We start from the raw sequence: 18,383 nt of genomic DNA, 5'->3' as shown, positions 1-18,383 counted from the left end.
GCTGTCAGCTTCGACCTCCTGTGTGAGAAAAGGTAGTGATTTGTAATGTTAGTGGATGTTAGTGGTGGTAAATGTACATGGATAACAAATCACTGGTTAATCACTTCAATTCAACTGTTCCACTGTTTCCATGTCTCTGCTTGCAGTTTAACCACTGACATGAGCCCTAGTGTTTGGGGCAGAAAATAGCAGTTCTACATGCTCACAACATGTGTTGTGAACTTGTAGATCTGTTGTTTTTAGCAAAGAGATTTAGTGCAGAGGGAAATTAGGAGGGGCCAAGTATAGATCCCTAACTCCTTGTATACTATGTAGTAAAGTTGTACTCACTCTTAGGCGTTTGGCTGGTGGTGGCACTGGCATTTCACCGTGGTTTTCCTCCTGGTCTTCCTTTGAGTCCTTGGGTGGTGGTTTCCTCTTGTTTCCCTTGCTCTGAGATTGTAGTTTCTTCTGGAGGAAGGCTTGCATGGTCCTGCAAAAAGTGTGAGATGGGAATAAGGAGAGTAAGCATTAACTCAGACAATAAACAAAGTCACATAAATAGAGCACAGGGAGAACAATGTGGTGCCTCAAAGAAACTAAGATTCAAGGTAAACAATGAACCTAGCATGTCTAAACAACATACTATCTAAACATTTGTGGTCAAGCAAAACGAATCAATTAAAGTAACAAAACCATTAAAACCAGTGACCAAGATGTATCTATACATACTTGAACTGAGCAGATCCAGTTCCTCGCTTCTTTTTGGCCACGGTGACCCTCTTCCTGGGGGTGACCTGCCTTGGTGGAGGACACACAGGGGAGTCAGTTTCCGTGTCGGAATCGTCAGTCAAACACGGAAACCAACTCACCTGTGGCTCTTTGGGTGCTTCTCCCTGTGAAGCCTTCACTAGCACCCCTTTCAGTATCACCCTGGAATTATTGGGGTCATCGATGCATTTCCAGGTCCAGTTGTCTAGGTCCAGGTCCTGTGTGAGGAAATGTAGACAATTGTAACTTCAGCGAATTTCCTTCAATAAATCTAAATTCATGAAATTGAAGTAGTTAGTAGTGAAGTAATTCGTATTAATAATAGTGTTTTTTGTAACGTTTCTTCCTACAGACAAACTCATGGAAGCTTTCTTTATCAAATAATCTTTAAAAAATAGCCGATCTACAAGCTCACAATGCATCGCATCGGTTATTTTCTAATAGACACAGTAAAAAAATAGGGCTTATAAGTGGTTAATGCATGTTTTGAATAATAATCTACAGAGTAGTAAGTTTGAAGTTTTCAAAAAATGGTAGTGGAGTTGCCTGAGAGATGTAGTGGAGTGTATAGTATAAACTAAAAAGTATTGAATTGACATATTCAAGGAAAGTAAACATAAAAATTGTACTTAAATAAATAAATCAACTTAGTTACTTTAGTTTCCACCACTGGTAGTAAGGAAGGAAGGATGTACTTACTCGAAAGAGCTCAGTCCTAACCCTCTTCAGAACCACCCCCACCCTGCGGTTGTTGGGGTCCTGGATCAAGGTAGAAGTCAAGGTGAAGTCATCTGTAGAATCCTGTGGGAGAAAATGTAGAGATTAGTAAATTAAGCAAATGTCCTTCATTCATTGAACTGCAGGAACTAGAACGGCATTTCATTTTCTTTAACAATTGATTTGAAAATGAATTTCAGAAATGAAACATATCCAGGAGCCACTGCTCCTTCACGTGTAAAAGGTTCAGGCATCGCCATCTAGTACGAATGCCTCTGGTCGTCTCCCTATAGCCTGGCTAATAAGCCATACTAATATCGCACAACTCGCCGGCAGGCAATTTTTTTTGCCAACGGCTGATTCGGTCTGGCTTAAAGTTATTAGCCAGGCTAGTCTCCCTAGGGTGATGACCAGAGGCCTTGGTGGAATGCCTTGGGAACTCCCAGGATGAAGTGGGAAGTGTTGTCCAGGAATGGGAAGTCTGGAAGTCTCTGCTGGAACTGTTGACCCCTCAATCCGACTCCAGATAGGCAGATGAGGATGGATGAACAATTATACAGTTAGTTATTTACATTAAAATCCTCAGCGTTCAATTGTAAGAGTTTACATCAACTGTTCATCTATAAATGTCTCTGTAAGTGTGTATGAACGTTTGTAATCCACGTAACTCAAGAAATGTTCGCCCCACCGACTTTTGACACCTGTTTGGTGTCAAAGATTTGACACACGCGTTTGACACTGTGTGCAGTGCCCGGGCCTCGAGTCGGTGGGATACACCGTTGTTCAGAACCAGCACAAAAGTCTATGTCCGGTCTCTGGATAAGGCCACTGCCCATAGTGCCCAGGCTATGGACAGGGCCCAAATTAGCCAATTGATCACACCTGATTACCCCTAGATCTCCATATATGGAGCTGGCCTGTTCTGACTTCACAATGTTGTTAACCGATGTAAAAGCTCACACATGTCATGATGCAATGCCACACATTGTGAGCATGAATGTAGATCTACTATTTTCTAAAAACTATTGAAACATTTTGAACAATTAATTTGGAATAATTATACATTTCAAGTTCAACAACACAAATCTTGTATGAGATTCCTTGGCACAATATATGTTCAGATCCTAACCAAACCCAAACCTGGGGTAGTTGGCATTAAAAAGTTTTGGAACCATAAGAACCACTGATTTAAACAGTGAAACAGCCATATGGATTAACTGTAACCGTTTACATTTAGCCTCAGGTGCATAATATTTGAACCAGTGCAGTTGGCTAAATTTGCACAATATCAGAGTTATGCTGAACACTATCTGACAACAACCGTTTGAAAGAGGCAGTAGCCAGTAGGCCTGGCTATAGGTATAAAATTGAACTTCTTACAATTTGCAGACGGTCATATAATATGACCGTCAACAAATATGTCGACAAATATGACTCATATTTGTCCACAACGATCGAGTGAAAGCGAAGAGTAAATATCAAACCTTGTCAACGAATGAGCGTGATTATGAATCCGAACCACTCCGAACCGCTCTAGGGATAGACCGTTGCCGTTTCGTGTAGCATTAGCCCCGGAACCTCACCCACCGCGACGTTCCATCCGAAACGTAGCCTCGGTCCCAGCTGGCTTACTTATCTGCGAAGGAACGAAACGGGGCTCGGTGGGATCCATAATAACACCACGCGTCAACGACATTTAGAGCAGAGCAGAGCAAACAAACTAGGCTATTTACTGCTAACGTTTCAAATTAACTATAGCGTTTTTGGCACGTCAAACAAACCTGCCTGTAAACAATTCCGTCACTAAATAACATTATTACGATCGTTGACCGTTGACAGTGCATACTATTGTATTAATAAACACGTCTACATACCGTCTCCATCTTCTTCATAACGTTCGTTTGGTAGAACTTGAAGTAACTGTCCGCTTGTGTTGGGTCCTCTCAATAAACGTCCAGTTGACAGTTGTTCGCAAAAACTTGTGAGTGTGTGAGTGTGAGTGAAAGCGAATGAAGAGATGAGCCGTTTGAAAATATAATCCGACGTCATCTGATACACCTGTTATCTGGTTGGCTGATTTCGCGACAGCACGGCCCTCTGTGATTGGATGAGCCGTTTGAAAATATAATCCGACGTCATCTGATACACCTGTTATCTGGTTGGTTTATTTCGCGACAGCACGGCCCTCTGTGATTGGCCCCGCCAGTAAACGGCCCCGCCCATTGTCGTGAGCCGGCGTATGACAACGTGTTTGTTGATGTGCACGTGTACACCGTGTGCACTAACTAACTGATTTTTAGAAAAACCTCTCACATCAACTGGACAACTCTTTGGAGCAGACGCAGAGCAGAGGAGCAGAGAAGTTTATTTGATCACAGTTACAAAACAGCTTATTTGTTAACACACTAATAATAATAACTATTATATAGGACCTGTATACTATACTTACAGTTATGTGTATGAGTATTTTGGACCGTGGTGTTGTAGCTGAGCATCAGCTCAATACTTATGGTATTATAACGCCTGATTGCCGCAAAACAAAGGGAAGGAAGATGTCAACATGGACTTGGAGCAAGGTGAGTGTACAAACCTAGAACGCATTATTTGGAATGTTTCATTTTGTTCCTCGTAGAGGAGATCTTGAAAAAACAAGAAGGTGGCCGCACACACCAATAGCCAGAATGCCAATATTTATTAGGACAGTAAGACGGAAATTAATCCAACGTTTCGACGGTTAATCATCCTGATGAAGGCTTAACCATCGAAACGACGGTACAACGTTTCTTTGTACACAGTATTTCATTTAAGCCTTCATCAGGAAATCATCCCTGATGAAGTTTAACGTCGAAACGTTGTCAACGTTTCAACGGTTAATCATCCCGATGAAGGCTTAACCATCGAAACGACGGTACAACGTTTCTTTATACACAGTATTTAATTTAAGCCTTCAAGTTTAACCGTCGAAACGTTGTCAACGTTTCGACGGTTAATAATCCTGATGACGGCTTAACCATCGAAACGACGGTACAACGTTTCTTTGTACACAGTATTTCATTTAAGCCTTCATCAGGGAATTATCCCTGATGAAATTTAACCGTCGAAACGTTGTCAACGTTTCAACGGTTAATCATCCCGATGAAGGCTTAACCATCGAAACGACGGTACAACGTTTCTTTGTACACAGTATTTCATTTAAGCCTTCACGTTTAACCGTTGAAACGTTGTCAACGTTTCGAGCCTTCATCAGGGATGATTCCCTAAATATTGGCACTCTGGCTATTGGTGTGTGCGGCCACCTTCTTGTTTTTTCAAAATCTCCTCTACAGTTTTCTGTGTGCCGGCACCGCCACAAGGACTTTGGTGTGCGTAGGCCTATAGCTTCTTTGTACACAGTATTTCATTTTGTTCCTCAACCATCCCTTTAGTAATGCGGGAGTTGGCGAAAAGTTCTGGGAACTTAGATGAATTGTGTCAGACCTGGGTCTCTGAATTTATCATCTGCCATATGATATGTGCACAGTGTATTACCAATGCATAACCATCCATGGATTCATTCATTCAATTAATCCTTGGATCACCGCATTGGATCTAATCTTTTGCAAATCTTTGGGGTTTTTAGCAGCCAGGGTTAATTTGTTAGCCATGTAATTTTACTCGCTAATTGATGAAAAATTACCACAAGATTGTCCATTTGTTTTGTGAAATCTTAAATGTTGCTTTACTATACTTTTCCTCCCTCAGGTGAAGGTTTTCGGAGCACCGCTGAAGAGCCTACAGTGTCATCATACTGACCACGGGGATGTGCCACGGTGAGTGTCCAAGTGGAAAACCAGCAAATGTCAGTTAAATGTTACTGTTCAAATGGTGTTTATTTTTAATTGTTTTGCTAATTTCATTTCATGTGTCTGCTTTCTCAGGTTTCTGGTGGATGCATGCACCATGCTGCTGGAGCACACTGGCATTGAGGGCCTGTTCAGAATAACAGGTTCCATTAGTAGACAAAAAGCACTCAGGGTGAGTAATGGCTCTAGTTGACTTTGCTGTCATTGCTTAAGCCTAATAGGCAAACAGAAATTAATTTGTATTCATATGTAGGGTACCATTGTTTAATGCTAAAAACACAATTAAATCATTAATCACAATTATTTATATATGACAATTAACCAACAATAAGATGTCATGATTGTGAGAGCCCATACTGACAGTGCCTGAAGTATAAATGAAGTCTAAACACAACATTTGCATTGTTTCTTCAGGTCCAGCTGGATGCGGGCAAGGAAGAGTGTCTGTCCACAGCAAATCCCCATATTGTGGCCGGCCTGGTGAAGCAGTTCTTCAGAGAGCTGCCCGAACCCATCTTGCCCACCAGGCTGCATGATGCCTTTCTGAAGGCCCAGGAGCTGACCAGTGAGGCGGACAGAACCGCCGCCACACTGCTGCTGTCTTGCAAACTGCCTGACAGAAACATCAGCGTGCTGCGCTACCTTTTTGACTTCCTCCACCGTGTGTCCAAGAGGTAAGTGTGTTCACCAGCTTTTTCAACCAACTTCCAGATTTATGCTCATGTGTTTTCTACTATGTGATCAATGCACCGCCAAATACAAGGATTCCGATTGTAATTGTACTGTGATTGTGATTGCTGTTTGTTTCTACCCTAGGAGTGCAGAGAACAAGATGGACAGCAATAACCTGTCAGTGGTCTTGACCCCTAACCTCCTTCCATCTGGAGCGGGAACTGAGAACTTGGAAACCAACCTCAAGCTGCAGAGAGCAGTCATTCAGTGCTTCATAGAGAATGCTCAGGACTTCGGTAAGACGCAGTTAATTTCTAATTTATGACAGTTAACCACTTAACCCATTCTGGGTGGGAACCCCTTTTGGTGTTAGCATTATGTTGTGCTTTAGCTATTGAAAAATAGCAGATCTACAAGCTCATAGCTCGCCACCGAGTGGCGCACTACGAGCTTGTAGGTCTGCTATTTTTGAAAACTGTCAGGATTTAGAATCTGATCTCAGGTCAAAACATCACCTGTTATTTGTTTAGAATAAACTAATTGCCTCCACCAGGGGGAGAGATTAGACTTTTAGTCATCAGGCAGGGGCTCTGTACTGGACTGGAACAAATATGTTTACCCACAAAAACACATTTTCATTCTATAGAAAGAGAAGCATTTGCTAAAGTAAAGTTATAGTGCATATTTGAAATTTTTACATGATACATCCCTAACACATTTGATTACTAACAGTTAGTACTTAGTTTGATAATATGTGCTGATCAACTAATCAATGACCTCCTTTGTGCTCTTAGGTGTGTTACCACAGTGCCTCTTGGAGAAAGTTCCAGTCACGTTTGGCGGTGAGACAAGCGATCCACTGCCTCCTCAAGACAGAGAGGAGAACACCCTACGACAGAGAGCAAATAAGAAACTTCAAAGATTTGCAACTTGGATTCACCGTTGCAAATTCAGATTCAGGAAGCGCACAGGTTGCTATGTGCTTCCTGAATACGACTAAGACTTCAGCCAGGCTTTCCTGGGTAAGGGAAGCGAGTCCAAGAGTGAGTATCCATACTCAAGAACTAAATCGTCTTTGATAGAATTAGAAGAGTGGTTCTCAAACCTTTCTTGTCAAGGATCCTTGATGAATATGTATTTGGCCACGGACATCCATCTGTGCTGTTCAAATGTTTAAAAAATATTCAAAATGTTTCACCTTTTCCAGATTTCTTTTGGAAATGGGAAATCTACATTGTGACGCGTTGTTGTATTGCGACCTTGTAGATTTGGATATTGTCAATAGCCAATGTATTAGTGGTTGAACAGATTTTTATGCTATATTAACAAATTTGTTATCTTTATTGGAGACCCCCCTGGAACCCCCTTTGGGTCCCCGGACCCCACTTTTAGAACTACTGAATTAGATGTTCAACATAATGCTGCAAATGATCCTAGGCTGACGGTACTTACTGTCACAATCATCTCTGTAGGCTCAAAGTACTTCAGTACATCTGAAGAGAACCTGCTGACACCCTTCGGACCTCATGGATCGGTGAGACATCCGGTGGAGCCCAGGAGTTCAGCGAGGGATCCTTGGCAGACTCCCCCATGCCGTAGCTACTACTACACCTCTGAGCCTGCCATCATAGTATCTACTCTGTTGGGGGAAAGATGTGCTGTACCTCCAACGCACCGAGTCTGGAGATTGAGGCACACCTACAACGGTCCCACTCTGCTGAGGATCAAGACGGCCTTGACAGAACCTGGCGTGACCTGCGAGCTGTCACACAGGACCACCATGGCCACTGTTTGAGAAACATATCGAACCCTCTGAGAACATCTTAATGCCACAGCCAGAGACTCGAGTTCAGCGAACTCAGTCAGTAGACACATAGACGTCCACTGTCCCTACACTGACTGCACTGACTCAAAATTGATTAGAAATGGACTGATTTCACATGACGATAGGAATTTGATGGATGCGTGCAACATCTAACCATTGTGGGCACCTCAATGTTAAATTGCCATTTTTTTTGCAAAATGTAAAAATATAAAGAATTTGGAAAATAATATGTGAAGTAATGTAAATTATATGATGATCTGAACAGACTTGAACATTTAAGGCCTAAAAATACACTTGCAACAAATTGCTACAAAACCTGTGATCAGCCAGTCATTAGGGGCATAGTTGAAGGATAGGTCTGCTAATGATGTACCATGCATGTTCAAATCCTATATGCTTTACGTATTACTTCAGACCATTTTCCAAAGGCTTTATTTTTTACATTTAGAAAAAATAAATAGCTGATTTAACATTGAGGTGCCCACAATGGTTAGATGTTGCACGCATCCATCAAATTCCTATCGTCATGTGAAATCAGTCCATTTCTAATCAATTTTGAGTCAGTGCAGTCAGTGTAGGGACAGTGGACGTCTATGTGTCTACTGACTGAGTTCGCTGAACTCGAGTCTCTGGCTGTGGCATTAAGATGTTCTCAGAGGGTTTGATATGTTTCTCCAACAGTGGCCGTGGTGGTGGATTGAACAGCTTTGGACAAAACCTCTTAACAACATTGGACCCTCAAACTGTCTGCTAAAGCAATGAACTCAACACCAACTTTGATGAGGCAGTATTGCTGGCATGCTCTCATTGCTCTGTTACAATCGTGATGTGTTTATAAGACAATATCAAACACAGGGTGACTTTAATTCATTTATTTTCCGAATTTTACTTTCATTGTTTTCTATAACCGTTTAGTTTTTGTTTTTTAACAATTACTTGATGAAATTATAATTCCTCAATAACAATTAGGATACATCTTTCAAGAGCTTTAAAAATAATATACAGCCGTAACCAATACTGTACAATAACAATAATGTACCATATAAATAAGATACCCAGTAGTTTCCCCTGGTGGTGGATGTAGTGAATAACTACATTCGGTAGTCAAATTTACTTGCATGAAATAAAATGTAATATAATGTGAGTCTGTGACACATGATCACATCCCAGGTTATTTGGGGTACTTTGGTCAAGTTATACAACATGTACTTTTATGCTCACAATAAAGGCATAATCTGTGGCTTTTGTAAAATATAATACTGTGTTTATTTAAATGTACATTGAAGAGTTGAATGAATATAATTTAACATTTGTATATATTATATTACATTTGCCTATACATTTATTTTATGTTATATTATATTATTTGCCTATTATTATAGTGGCACCCTCATTTGGAGCCCTGATGGTTCCAGGTTGAATGCTTCTGTTGCTTTCAGTGTAATGTTCCAACCTCACACAGACATTCCTTGTATACAGTATGTTCATAGCTGCTGCCAATTAAAACAATTGTGATTCACAATGCAGGACTGGATCTATATCATTGTGTGGACCAACAGTTTGTTCACAATCTATCTCTTCCTTTGCTAAACCATCTAAACTGAATTCCTTAAATCAAAATGACAATGAGTGAATGCTTTTGCCTTCAGTCTCCTTCAATATTTACTTCAGGTGTCAAAGACATAGTGTACAGTTTGTACACTGTTGTAGCTAACACTAAAATCAATCCTGAACTTCACAGTTCAGCTTCAAAGTTTAATTTTAAACGTATTTTGTCTAATATAGTCTAATGATTAGACTATATAGATGTTACAAATGAAGTGTAGAAGTAAAGATGTACTGGTATTTACTTACTTGGCACACGTTGGCAGTCAACCTTCATCCTTGCCTTGGTCCAGGTCTCTTGGTGCTGATGGAGGCAGAAGATTGTCTCTGCACATGGAGAAGAAACACATGTTAGTGAAAATATCTTGCTAATTATAACCAAATGTACATAGTAAGTTACATCTTGCCATGTAGTTACTAATTACCGGTAGTAACATAATGTATATTACATATTACAACAATGTCACAAAATGATCTCGACATAAATTTTATAACTACAACTCAACATTTGAGTTGTATCCTTGCAGATATAATACATGTAATGGATTAAGTATCAATTGTATGTTTTATAATGAGACCATGCAGTTGCCATGTCATTATCTTCACGCAGAACCGGAAACCAACTCACCTTCCTATGGACCACCCTGGGGGCATCGATGAGGATGGTGCTCATCCTCCTGGGGGGGCTGTCAGCTTCGACCTCCTGTGTGAGAAAAGGTAGTGATTTGTAATGTTAGTGGATGTTAGTGGTGGTAAATGTACATGGATAACAAATCACTGGTTAATCACTTCAATTCAACTGTTCCACTGTTTCCATGTCTCTGCTTGCAGTTTAACCACTGACATGAGCCCTAGTGTTTGGGGCAGAAAATAGCAGTTCTACATGCTCACAACATGTGTTGTGAACTTGTAGATCTGTTGTTTTTTAATAGCAAAGAGATTTAGTGCAGAGGGAAATTAGGAGGGGCCAAGTATAGATCCCTAACTCCTTGTATACTATGTAGTAAAGTTGTACTCACTCTTAGGCGTTTGGCTGGTGGTGGCACTGGCATTTCACCGTGGTTTTCCTCCTGGTCTTCCTTTGAGTCCTTGGGTGGTGGTTTCCTCTTGTTTCCCTTGCTCTGAGATTGTAGTCTCTTCTGGAGGAAGGCTTGCATGCTCCTGCAAAAAGTGTGAGATGGGAATAAGGAGAGTAAGCATTAACTCAGACAATAAACAAAGTCACATAAATAGAGCGCAGGGAGAACAATGTGGTGCCTCAAAGAAACTAAGATTCAAGGTAAACAATGAACCTAGCATGTCTAAACCACATACTATCTAAACATTTGTGGTCAAGCAAAACTAACCAATTAAAGTAACAAAACCATTAAAACCAGTGACCAAGATGTATCCATACATACTTGAACGGAGCAGATCCAGTTCCTCGCTTCTTTTTGGCCACGGTGACCCTCTTCCTGGGGGTGACCTTCCTTGGTGGAGGAGACACAGGGGAGTAAGTTTCCGTGTCGGAATCGTCTGTCAAACACGGAAACCAAGTCATCTGTGGCTCTTTGGGTGCTTCTCCCTGTGAAGCCTTCACTAGCACCCCCTTCAGTATCACCCTGGAATTCTTGGGGTCATCAATGCATTTCCAGGTCCAGTTGTCTACGTCCAGGTCCTGTGTGAGGAAATGTAGACAATTGTAACTTGAGCAAATTTCCTTCAATAAATCTAAATGCAGGAAATCGAAGTAGTTAGTGGTGAAGTAATTCGTATTAATAATAGTGTTTTTTGTAACGTTTCTTCCTACAGACAAACTCATGGTAGCTTTCTTTATCAAATAATCTTTCAAAAATAGCTGATCTACAAGCTCACAATGCATCGCATCGGTTATTTTCCAATAGACACAGTAAAACAATAGGGCTTATAAGTGGTTAATGCATGTTTTGAATACAGAGTAGTAAGTTTGACGTTTTCAAATAATTGTAGTGGAGTTGCCTGAGAGATGTAGTGGAGTGTATAGTATAAACTATAAAGTATTGAAAAATTGACATATTCAAGGAAAGTAAACCTCAAAATTGTACTTAAATAAATAAATTAGTTACTTTAGTTTCCACCACTGGTAGTAAGGAAGGATGTACTTACTCGAAAGAGCTCAGTCCTAACCCTCTTCAGAACCACCCCCACCCTGCGGTTGTTGGGGTCCTGGATCAAGGTAGAAGTCAAGGTGAAGTTGTCATCTGTAGAATCCTGTGGGAGAAAATGTAGAGATTAGTAAATTAAGCAAATTTCCTTCATTCATTGAACTGCAGGAACTAGAACAGCGTTACATTTTTTTTAAACAATTTATTTGAAAATACATTTCAGAAATGAAACATATCCAGGAGCCACTGCTCCTTCGCGTGTAAAAGGTTCTCTGCTGGAACTGTTGTCCCCTCAATCCGACTCCAGATAGGCAGTTGAGGATGGATGGATGAACAATTATACAGTTATTTACATTAAAATACTCAGCGTTCAATTGTAACAGTTTACATCAACTGTTCATCTATAAATGTCTCTGTAAGTGTGTATGAACGTTTGTAATCCATGTAATTCAAGAACTGTTCTCCCCACCGACTTCAAATTTGACACACACACGTCTGACACCACAGGGAGTGCAGTGCCCGGGCCTTGAGACGATAGGATACACCGTTGTTCAGAACCAGCACAAAAGTCTATGTCCGGGCTCTGGATAGGGCCACTGCCCACAGTGCCCAGGCTATGGACAGGGCCCAAATTAGCCAATTGATCACCCCTAGATCTCCATATATGGAGCTGGCCTGTTCTGACTTCACAACGTTGTTAACCGATGTAAAAGCTCACACATCATGATGCAATGCCACACATTGTGAGCATGCATGTAGATTGCTATTTTCTAAAAACTATTGAAACATTTTGAACAATTTGGAATAATTATACATTTCAAGTTCAACAACACAAATCTTGTATGGGGGTACTTCCTTGGCACAATATATGTTCAGATCCTAACCAAACCCAAACCTGGGGTCGTTGGCATTAAAAAAAGTTTAGAAGAACCATAAGAACCACTGATTTAAACAGTGAAACAGCAATATGGATTAACTGTAACCGTTTACATTTAGCCTCAGGTGCATAATATTTGAACCAGTGCAGTTGGCTAAATTTGTACAATATCAGAGTTATGCTGAACACTATCGGACAACAACCGTTTGAAAGAGGCAGTAGCCAGTAGGCTTGGTTATAGGTATAAAATTTAACTTCTTACAATTTGCAGACGGTCATATGACCGTCAAGGCATCAACAAATATGTCGACAAATATGACTCATATTTGTCCACAACGAGTGAAAGTGAAGATTAAATATCGACTTCAGCCAGGCTGTCCTGCATAAGAAGTCCAAGAGTGAGTATCTATGAAGAACTAAATCGTCTTTGATAGAATTAGAAGAGTGGTTCTCAAACCTTTCTTGTCAAGGATCCTTGATGAATATGTATTTGGTCACGGACGTCCATCTGAAAGAATTTGTGTACCTGGGACCCCCGTACAAGATTTGTGCTGTTCAAATGTTAAAAAAATATTTTTCAAGATTTATTTTGGAAATGGGCAATCTACATTGTGATGCGTTGTTGTATTGCGACCTTGTACCGTAGATTCGGATATTGTCAATAGCCAATTTATTAGTGGTTGAACAGATTTTTTCTATATTAAAACATTTGTTATCTTAATTGGAGACCCCCCTGGAACCCCCTTTGGGTCCCCGGACCCCACTTTTAGAACTACTGAATTAGATGTTCAACATAATGCTGCAAATGATCCTAGACTGACAGTACTTACTGTCACAATCATCTCGGTAGGCTCAAAGTACTTCAGTACATCTGAAGAGAACCTGCTGACACCCCGGGGTGATGTAAGCACCCTACGGACCTCATGGATCGGTGAGACATCCGGTGGAGCCCAGGAGTTCAGCGAGGGATCCTTGGCAGACTCCCCCATAGCTACTACTACACCTCTGAGCCTGCCATCATAGTATCTACTCCGTTGGGGGAAGATGTGCTGTGCCTCCAATGCAGCGAGTCTGGAGAACGAGGCACACCTAGAACGGTCCCACTCTGCTGAGGATCAAGACGGCCTTGACAGAACCTTGCGGTGACCTGCGAGCTGTCACACAGGACCACCACGGCCACTGTTGGAGAAACATATTGAAAGCATGTTCGCCTGAGCATACAGTATACAGCGCTGCCTATACAGATAGGTTACAGTAGTAGGCTATATACATCCATTTGGAGATCAACAACTTCACTGCAAATCATTATGCCCAAATATGGTGTCTGATGTCACATGCTCATATTTGGATCGATGATCAGTGCACTTGATCATTGCCTTTGTTTGGGAGAGGTTATGTGTGACTGTGACATCAGACACAACATAACCTTTGTCACCCACGCAATACCAATATATCCCCGGCTGTGCTGATTGAGCACATCCTTGGTGTCTGCCTAAATCGTCATGTTTAGGCATAGTTTGGTTTGTGGTGTGTGTGTGTGCGTGCATGCGTGTGATGTTATACCAGAGCTCTGTCATCTTATCTTGTCCAAATCTGGAGTTCCACAATGACGTCATCAATATGAGATCAGCCTTGCCCAAATATGGAGTTCCACACGGCTCCAGAGTGGCCTCCAAGTACCTCTGATGATAGGGATTGCACTAATCAAAGGCTATAAAGGTAAAGCACAGAGACCTTTAATCACTAAATAGCTATCTAAGCTATCTAATGTACAGATGCAAATGTTGTTCCCAGTCACTAAATGATCACAGCATAATCCATTGGAAGATTCAACATGAAGTTGTATGTTTTCCATGTCAATAATGGTGGTATGCTAACATTTGATACAGAACTTGCTATGCAAACTGTGCTGGATCTTAAACATGCCATCCATGTTAAATATAACATTGCAACTCAACATCAAGTGCTTGTTGTCAGTGGAGGGGAGTGCATGGCTGTAGAGAGGCGTGTCTGCAGCTACAGTGCTGGCACTGACACAAACCCTATTTTCCTATTTAATAAAGAGATGATCTTGTCTGACCGGGCTCCAACGGTCTCTAAAACCACATTCTCCATGGAGAATGAAATGGAGCTTAAAGTAGAAAAGTCTCTAAAGATGCCACCTGTACTTAAAACTGTTGCTTCACGAACACAACTTGCTGTGGAAATGTTTGAAGTTGCCAAGAAAGTTTGCTTTTTCTGTGAATACTTGGTGCACAATGAACATCTCAGACACCAAGGCTGGGCTGCTATTATGGCTAACCTGGATGACTGCACCCTGTCCTATGAGAAGCTGCTCTGGGATTTTGACACTGCATACACAAACTATCAGCGGGACTTTGAAGAAATTAGACTCAAACTCACCAAGCTAGGGACAGCAGTCTTGGTCATGGCCAAGATACCTCTGTTAGAATGTTTGACACGACACAGTTACAAAGAGTGTGTTGAAATATCTGGCTCAGCCCCATATATTGAGGCAGAGGCGCAGAAGTCTACTCACTCTGTGTTCTGCACCACCAATGCACAGACCACAAACTTACCTACATCTTTTTTGGCAACTGCAGCGGAAATAAATGTGTTGACTGACAGCAGTCGGCTGAGGGCAGCTCTACAGGAGCATGACACCCCTGAATCAGCCAACCCTCCCTCCTTCAAAGTCACACTACTAGATTGGGTCAATGTACAAGATAGGCCCAATGACATGGAATCAGTCGTGAGGAAGTGCTTTGACTCCATCAACAGGCTCGACCCAAGGATCATTCAACCCTTTTTGACACACTGTCGAGATACGATTGCCAAACTAGATAATCAAAACATGAAAGCTATCAAGGGGCTTGAGGATAGGTTCTATGCTTTAGACCAAATGATTGCAAGCTGTAAGAAGCTGGTCAATGAACAGAAAGAGCTTGCTCAGGGATTTGTGGCCAATCATAAGCGTGCTGAGAACCTGAACGATACTTCTGTTCTGCCGGACTTATGTGTGAGTCATGCCAAACAGATTACGATCATGCAGACCAACCACAGTAAGTTGCTAGACATTAAACAGAAGTGCACCACTGCTAAACAAGAACTTGCAAACAACCTTCATGCCCATCTCAAATGGTGCTGCTACGTAATGCTCCAAGCAGACCAGGCTGTGGAGAAGCTTCAGGCTATGTTCAGACTGTTAACAGAGCTAATGGAGAGAGTGAGAGTGGTAGAGGACCTCAGCAATGTACCCCAGATGTACTGTCTGGCAGTAGTGGAGGTTTTCAGGAGGAAAATGTTCATACGCCACTACAGAGAGTGGGCCTGTGCTCTTGTGAAGGATGGGGAACAACTATACAAGGCTGAGAAGGACAAAAGGGAAACATTTGGGAAACTCTTCAGTAAGTCTTTCCTCAGAAATAGCTTGTTTACAGGTCTTGATTCATGGCCTCCTGCATCATTTTGCACTAGAGAGCCTAGACAATTTGACTATGAGCTTCCAGACATTTCACTTGATGACCTGCAGTACCTGAAGTCTTGTTGTCCCACAGAGGTGCAGCCTTTCCTCATGATTCCCACACCGTGTGACTTTGAGCCTTTAAATCAGCATGTAGAGATGCTTCACCAGCTGGTTCAAGCTGCACAGAGTGTGGAGATTTCTCAAAGTTTCAGCAACCTACTAAGTGAACAAAGGGCATCCTGCAACCAGAGTGCTCAGAGATTCACCCCACGGTCCAAAAGCCCACCTGGGTCAACCACCCCTACCTCCTCCAAAACACCCTCCTCACGCAGTCTCCAGCAGCCCTCCAGCCAACCCCAACATTTACCTGTACCTGCACCATGGAAGGACTTGCCCCCAGACAGCGTTGATGCACAAACGTTTGACTTTGAAACTGACACCAAAGTGCAGCAGGCAGAGGCTGTGAAGGCTCAGGTTAAAGGCCTCAGCAACAGGGTGGCAGACCTCAACAGACAGCTTCAGATTAAAAATGAGGAGTATGAGCTTGCCTGGGTAGAGCTGAAAACTCTGCGGCTTGAGAAGGACCACTGCATCTCGGAGCTGAAGCACCGCCATGAGAAGGAGAGCATCTTGCTGCGCAACGAACTGTCATCCCTGCAGCAGCAATTCCTCCATGTTGAGAAAGAACATGCTGAACAGCAGCACAAACTCCAGCAGGACCTAGACCAGCAAGTGGCTGCTCTGCGGAGAGAAAACAAAGAGCAGCAGAGTTTCCAGCAGCGGGAGAAGGACTTAAGGACTGTTATTTGCAATCTCCAGGCAGAGAATTACCTTCTTTCCAAAAGATTTGAGCAGGACAGACGGGTGGAACAGAGACATTTAGAGAAGGAAGAGGGCTCTGAGGTTGCGTCATCAGATGACATTATAGAAAATGAGCTTCATGGGGGACAGTCTTCAAAAGGGGATGAGGAAAGCTCATCCTTGCAGACCGAGTCCAGCTCTCCTCTCTCTATGGAGAAAATGAAGAATGAAGAGAGGCAAAACCTCAAGACATCACTTGTTGCTGAGCAGCAGATGAACTTCAACGTTGTTTTAACCCAAGAGAAGCTGAAGAAAGAACAGATCATCAATGAGCTCACAGAGAAGTTACAGCAGGTTATCCAGAAACAGGAGAAGGACAAAGCCCTTATAGAGACTCTTTCAGAGGACAGAGCCAGTGTCATGCAGGAGAAGAAGCATCTTGAGGAGGAGCTGAACCGTCTGCACAGCACCGCAATGGTCTCCTGTGCCTTCTTCATGCCTAACACTGCAGCTCAGGAGGCCACAGACGCTGGTGCCATAGTTTCTGGCTTCGGTGTGGGTGTCACGGCAGCAGCCAGGGCTGAATCTGGTTCCTTGGAGCCCCCACCTGACCCAGACAGATTGGCCTCTGTGGAAGTCATCAGAGAAGAACATGTGGACTCTGCAGTGCAGGAGGCTGGCATGGTGACAATGCACAATAACATTTTGATGATATCAGAGGAGAAACAGCGCATACGCTTACTGGAGAAGACTTTACATATGAAGGAAGAAGAAAATAAGAGCCTCAGTCACATGCTCAAAAACATGTCCTCAGTGTCAGCACAGCATTCAAAGAAAATTGACATCAGAGATTTCCAGGTGGGTGATTTAGTTCTCATCATTCTAGATGAAAGGCATGCCAACTATGTGCTGTTCACTGTCGGACCCACCCTCTACTTCCTCCACTCAGAGTCTCTCGCTGCACTGGACCTCAGACCTGCACCAGGAAGTACAAGACGGCCATGGGTTCTTGGGAAAGTTATGGAAATGGAATATTGCCAGGCACAAAAGGCTCAAAACAGATACAAAGTTCCATTGGGAACTAAGTTCTACAGAGTGAAAGCTGTTCCGTGGAACAGATAATAATAGCCAAGTAATGAGCTGAGCTGCTTATATTGCTAGATAAAAACTGATGTAATAATCAGCTCATAATGTAATATAAAAATTAGCACATAACGTAATAACAGATTTTTCTATAATGCAATAATGTAATAATGTGTTACATTATGAACGAACACACCTCTGTTGACAAATGTAGACTTTCTTATGGTCCATATTGTTGAAAAAATCATACACTTTCCCTGGAATTCTTACCAATAATCTATTAAATGATTCTTTGGTGGAATGTTTAAATCTTACAAAGTATGAAGTATGCATAAGCATTATTAGATTGTACTGTATAGAGAAGCTGGACGCACTAGTGGCCTTGCATCCAGGATCAAGGAGCTTTTTTTTTTACAGAAATGGCAAATGGATTACAGTTTGGATTGTGATTCTTTTGGATGGTTACAAATTATGTGTGTGCGTATATTTTCTGTACGAAATATCAATTGTAACTGTATTTACGTATGTATTTTAATGTTTATACATGCAATTATAGCAAAATGTTGCTTTCCAAAATACCTGTGCTATTAAAGGAGAATTTTTCAACCTATCTTCATATAAT

At 41.9% G+C, this 18,383-nt stretch overlaps 1 protein-coding gene across 1 annotated transcript; it reads left to right on the top strand.

Moving 5' to 3' along the window:
- Positions 1–14,245: 14,245 nt before the first annotated feature.
- LOC308314470 (RB1-inducible coiled-coil protein 1-like) lies at positions 14,246–17,800 on the top strand (the record flags this gene model as incomplete). Its single annotated transcript, XM_080762101.1, has 1 exon — positions 14,246–17,800. The coding sequence occupies one exon, from the start codon at positions 14,246–14,248 to the stop codon at positions 17,798–17,800; it is 3,555 nt and encodes a 1,184-aa protein (XP_080618227.1).
- Positions 17,801–18,383: the final 583 nt, after the last annotated feature.

The sequence above is a fragment of the Protomyctophum bolini genome (assembly GCF_963924005.1).
Source record: "Protomyctophum bolini genome assembly, chromosome: 4".
NCBI classification, from domain to species: domain Eukaryota; kingdom Metazoa; phylum Chordata; class Actinopteri; order Myctophiformes; family Myctophidae; genus Protomyctophum; species Protomyctophum bolini.
This window is presented reverse-complemented; position numbering and strand designations above follow the sequence as displayed.